This window comes from Opisthorchis viverrini, assembly GCF_000715545.1.
Source record: "Opisthorchis viverrini unplaced genomic scaffold opera_v5_151, whole genome shotgun sequence".
NCBI lineage: Eukaryota > Metazoa > Platyhelminthes > Trematoda > Opisthorchiida > Opisthorchiidae > Opisthorchis > Opisthorchis viverrini.
Window position 1 is genome coordinate 60,042 of NW_008751807.1, and position 6,128 is coordinate 66,169.

The 6,128-nt window shown below is 44.0% G+C and overlaps 1 protein-coding gene across 1 annotated transcript; it reads right to left on the minus strand.

The window, feature by feature from the left end:
* Nucleotides 1–434: 434 nt before the first annotated feature.
* T265_06902 (hypothetical protein) lies at nt 435–4,805 on the minus strand (the record flags this gene model as incomplete). Its single annotated transcript, XM_009172300.1, has 7 exons — nt 435–650; nt 811–918; nt 2,858–3,013; nt 4,276–4,330; nt 4,364–4,496; nt 4,528–4,624; nt 4,744–4,805. 6 exons carry the CDS (start codon nt 4,535–4,537, stop codon nt 435–437), a joined length of 678 nt encoding a protein of 225 aa, XP_009170564.1.
* Between the last annotated feature and the right edge of the window lie 1,323 nt (nt 4,806–6,128).

Here is a 6,128-nt window from a genome sequence, read left to right on the forward strand (position 1 = left end):
GATCTAAAAATAGCTGGGCGTATTCAAATGTGTTGGAACCAACTTCACCCAGGCTGTAGCCTTCTCAATAACGGATAACAGCAATGAGTGATATCATTCCTACTAACAGGGCTACCTCTGCAACAAGAAGGACTGCATAATCCTGTTAAGAAACCTCACGTATTGACAAGACTCACAATGTTACCTCTCAAGGAAGCCAACACTCGCAGCGAAAGCCCCGTTACGACTTGCCAACAAAGTAGCGGGTCTCCCCGTGGAACCATATGATATTCTTGTGAATTTCAATGTCAAATCCTTATTTACGAATGTAGCGAAACGGGACTAGAAACAGCCAGCAGATACTGTCCTTTTGGAATGGATACAGCCAACGGTAGGTGAAATAAGGTAAGACATAAGAGCATGCCTAAACCTCACTTCATTTTTCGCTCTGTCACTCAAAGTCTAGCAACAGGTACTCCGACATTCCAATATCTGTAGATTTGGACGATATTCAGTGTTTGTTTAGTCGAGTCAGATGAATTGGACAGTTCTGAAAGCTGGAAGCATTGTTTCTTTAACCCACTTACCTCCAACTTCCAAGCAATCTTCGTCATCCGCATGACTGTGCCTTTCAAGTACTTTGCTAGACAGATCAGCTCGATAAGCTTGAGCTACTCAAACCTGTCAAATTTGGTGAATGGAACTGCTATGCTCTGATACGTGTAAGGCTGACGGTTGTAACCTGTCCTTCGTCGTGGGAAGGCGACATCGCTGCTTCCATAAATATGGACATGCTGGTTACCTGAGTGAAACGCTGCACTGCCTTCACACTCCTATCGCACAGGACAGCACGACTTTACCTTCAAACCACCTTGTTATACGATTACTCGCAGTGTGGGGACCCGCTGTTCTTAGTCGGGCCGCTTCCAGTGGAACTTCCTGACACGGTTGAACCCTCAGGAACTAGATTCCAGTCAGTATAGTCTGCAGGATCATTGCAGTACACAAGCCCGACCATCACAAAGTGACAGTTTCAGGTCGAGCAACGAAATACAATGTGATTTGTAATCCAGATAGGAAAACGAAAAGTCAAATATATATTACGAACATACAACCTGGGCCACCTGTGAACGATTTCAGACTGATATAGTTAGTGATGTGACCGTAGGGTGCATGTTAACGCCGAAATTTAAGGGTTCCTGTGGTACTGGCCCGGAGAGTTTGACTCAGCCAAACCAGCACCACCTGCCTATGAACAACAAAAGCGCACACCTTGATGCCCACATTATGTACGGAAGGCTGATGTAATTGATTGCGAAGTGGTGCAACACATGCTGGCTAAAGCACGGCAACCATCCAAGAGAACTCGGGAAGACTAACTGCCCTTGGAGGTGCGGTTGTGGCCATTACCAATGTCAATGCACTTTATCGACTTGAGCCATATAGTCGATCGACCGGAAGCACTTAGGATCTTTTGCCAAATCTCCATTATCCCATCCAAAGCCGGTAGCTTAGGCATATAAACCACAGCAGAAGCTACCTTGATGTGTTTATTTTTCACTCTTGTGTACACCAACGAACTGTCCACGTTCCGCGCTTTCCTCAAGTTCCTAGACCTGCTTAACTTGCAAATCCGAATGTCCTAACTTTCAAATCCCTTTGGAATGGTTCATATTGGGTACAGAACTCTTCAACCTGCCGTCGTTACTTCAGGCGTCATCCGCTGTTCTGTTCTTATACATACTGTGCACAGGTCACATAAAATCATTGAAACCGTCTGGGCACCTCGAACGTGCTTCTAATGTATAGATGAGATGTGCGACCACGGATAATACTGGAGACTGAATCGGGTGGTTTAGAAACGATACCCGAATCCTTGCTTGTATCCTTCGGAAGAGTAGAAAACTGGATCTCTGGCAGAACAGAGGTGACCGAGTCGGCGATAAAACGGAGTCATTCACCGATTGACACACTTCAGTACACAACATTCAGCACAACCAGGGACTAACCGTGTAAAAACGTGCGTAAAATGCTACTACAAAGCAGGAAGCTAGTGAACATATGAAATCAAGACGTTTTCACTGCATAACTCCCTTCCTAATCTCCCCAGTGAAGTTTAATGACAAACGTCTATTTACACATCAATTACCTCAGCTACCGCCTCCAATGAGCAAACATCTACCCCACCTCCCCAAATCATTCGTGAGCGAAACTGTGGCAGCTAGAACCACGATTTTTACAGCTGATGATGATGATCAATATCCAAAACTACCTATTACGAACAGATCATCGGGACCTCTTTACACGCGTTACTTGGTAGAAGGAGAATTAGCGTAAATTCTCGTGAAGCTAGTTAAGGCCATCCGGAAGGTTAAGCTCTCAAATCAACAGAATGCTGCAGAGTGTTTAGCCCGATGCTTAACTCTGGCTGTTGATGTCTGTCTAGCTGATGTGAACAGCTAACTGGCCGAAAAAATTTGTGAACTCATGGACAGGATCATCTCTAGTCGTGTACAACGTCACTTGGTGACGAACAATCTTCGGCATCGCTACTTCATAGGCTGTCTGATGGTAGCCAAAGAAAGCTGCACTTCTACTGTGGCTTTGGGGTACGACACTGATGTAACGTGGCAGGTTTCCACCTAGGTGCCTAAGAGAGTGATGATATTTTACACTGCGTATAGGAATCGATGAACAAAGTCAGTCCGCCAGTAAGGGTAGGTGAAGGCAAAGGCCTATTCCGAATACTTGGGGCCCAATCCTACACCGTCATCATTCTACAATAACCGCCTGATGATAGCGACTCAGCCTCCATGCCTGGTCTACACAGAAGAAATGAAAATACGGATGAAAACCACGAAAATACGACGCCACAAACCTTAAAGTAGTGGTTGAGAACCTGGAATCCAGCAGCAGTTGCCTTAATATGGAGCGCCTGTTCTTCCACCTGCATCGGTTTCTCTAGATGTACATTGGCTTTAAAATGAGGTTCAAATACACATAGCATGAACGAATGCTTGAGGAACCTGTCGATCTGGAATATGCGGATGATATTGATGACATATTCAAAAAGGAGAAGGCGCAGGTGTTTCCGGGTGAACCGGAAAAAGTATGCACTTTGCACCCACAAAGTTTAAGGTCGTGCAGTCACTGAGCGCTCCATTCATAAGCCAGAGAGAGCCAAATGAAAATGTGGAGCGTTTTACTTATTTTGAAAGCTTTAATGACCCCGACTGTAGTGTGACAGATGAGGTCAATAAAATGGAGGAAACAGAGAGCTGGCAGCTGGGTAGGAACGAGTTAACGAAATGTTTGGGTATTGTCGGTGTTACTTGCCCTTCATGATTAGAACCGCGAGATCTCTACCGGTTGGAAACACCGCTAATCGACATCAATCGCGTTTTGGGTTGTCAGTTGCTATCCAGGTAGCCTGAATGACAGTCATGAGGGGAGGATCGACAATACCCAAACTAAAGCAGTACCAAAATGAAAACCTCCAGATTCAGTTGATGCGCGGAAAAACCATGCAAGTTGAGGAAAGAGTAACGATTGTAGCGTCCTGAAATAACCTGAACGTCTGACAGGAGGAATAAGGAACCGAAAGTAGGAAGGTCGGTGCAAATACCATAATTCATCCCATTGTTACTACCAATGAGAAATAAATGATCTGACAGTAAAAAGACGTGTGACAAGGAGGGACGCAGTTCGAAGGGACAAGAGTTCGAAATGCTAACCGATCTTCTATTGCGGGCCGAAAATCAACGAGGTCACCCGTCTAACTTTCAGAGATTCTTGTAAGCTCTCGAACAATTTTAGGTTATCAGCTTTCGGAAATTTTAGCCTGCCGTCATGACGCGAGAAAACAGGGACTATGTCATTGTGCAAAGGTCGGATGAACATCTAAAAGGCACCCGGTAACAACTATCAGCCCTGGCAACCAGTCACAGTCAATGCGAAGCTATACAAACAACTGAGCGCTGGACAAAACCGACACCTAAGGCCAGAGTGCTAATTGTAAGAGGTGATTACTAGATATGAAAATAGACCCAGCGGTTAACCGCCACAACGTGTAATCGTCCAAACGGCTGTACACGGAACCCCACCATCAAGGTAATTTGATAAAATAGAATTTCCATTAGGTAATTTATTGAGGAAAGGCTGGCACAGCCGATTGAAACATAGACAAATAATTGAGAAAACCGTGAACAGTGAACATTATATTACCTTCAAATTACATTATGGAAGCTGCGTAAGACCTATCATTGTTTATTTTCCCTCTGTTGATGCGACAACCACAGGCATGCGGAAGCTCTCCCTTATTCGCTCTCTTTGTTCCTCAGATTTCACAAACCTAATTGATATTGACAATGAACGTGCAACATACCAATAATCTATGAAACGTCCCATTTGTACGCACTGAGCCGTCTCGTTGGTTATATGACATGCAAAAAGTAGCAAATTGCGCGGTTGCACAACAATGGCAAACCTCATGAAGAGGAGAGAATAGAACATCAGTGCTAGGGCGCGTCACCTAAAAAGTGAACATACCAGTCGTCATGTTACCACTGATCAGCTCCGGATTCTTCTTTAAGTCACCAATAGCGGCTAAAGGCAACCCCCAGTTCGCAACAGGTCCCCAAAAATGCTGAAATACGGTCACATGGAATCAACTTTGCCAATTAAATCCATATCAAATTGAGGAAATCGAAAGCCATTTACTTACAGTGCTGTTGGGGGAAGTTAAAGAAGAAGATTAACGCAAACCTCATCAGATAGTCTCTGAATTCTTTATTGGTGACGTAATTTGTCAGCCTTCGGAGGGCCATGCTGTGGCGAAAAATTTGCCAGTGCCGTTTTTAAAATTACCCTACCGTCAAGGTTGATTGAAAATCCAATCAATAGGTGAAACAGTTGGGGACACCATGCCACTCACTGGAATCAAACCCAAATAATTTTAGATGAAACTAAGATGTTTTCGAAGTCCCGGAATTTGTCTTATGCGTTTGCACGTTTTGGTGCTCCTGTTGCTTAAGGCGTTTTGTTTAACTGAGCGAAAGTTTAAGGTCATTGAGCGCTACCGATTCCTCACAAATGAGATAAAATCCACTTGATATGTTTTGCAAATTCAACCCAGTAATATAGCAGAGTAACGTCTACATGAGTAAGAGCCCTCAAACGTGACAAACTGAATGAATTTGGTCAGTGAGATTCTACACAACACACTTTTTTGAGAAGCTGGTCTCCAGTCCAGTATTAAGTCGAAAGAGAATTTTGTGTCGTGTGCATTATTGATAGTAGTATGCCCCTCCGCGGATTTTTTTCAGATATGCATAACTTATCAGAAGATAGCACAGCGCCATGAGATGACTGCACGTAAACTGACATCACAACAATATTTTCCCATTGGGAATAATCACGCTCCTTAGAGAGGATATGCCAACAAGCCCAAATAGACTGGCGGGAAATAAGACCACTCATTGCCTGTCATTGTGGTAACTGCGCGCGCAGTCGTAATTGCTAGGTGCACGTCTGTGTGCGACTCTGATTTTAAGGCCACAGCTATGGGTTGGTCAACGACGCCCCTTAGTACTAACAACCGTACGCGCCTAAGAATATATTTGTAACTCCTAATAATCTCCAGGTCAGAGACCACGTGGGCCCACGAAAATGAGATCTAAATTCCGCACCATAATTGAATCTGACGGTCAGCGAAAGCCCTTCAGACGATATGCTACCCACCAGAAAAATTGTTGCTATTGTGGCGTTTTGTACCTTTATTTTACTTCCATTATAACACTAGGTATTTCATCAATTGCATAATCGTTTTTTGTTTGAATACGAGAAACTACAAAAAACGCGCACTTGTACAATTTCACATAATACACGCGTGGTCACGTGCTTCAACTCTCCCTTCTGATTTCGCTCGCGCTTGCAGCGGTCATTCGCGAGTCTCATGTACTAACTCTGGCACCCAAAACATTTCAGACTATCTTCGGAATCTATTATATGTGGAAACTGTTGAGAAGAAGACCTCTGGACCAACACTATTGGATTATTGTTTATTCGCTGACCTGGGCCAACGACGAACTATTTTAAAGAGAACAATTGTTAGTGAGTCTGTTCCATCTGACCTATTTATTTTTGTATAC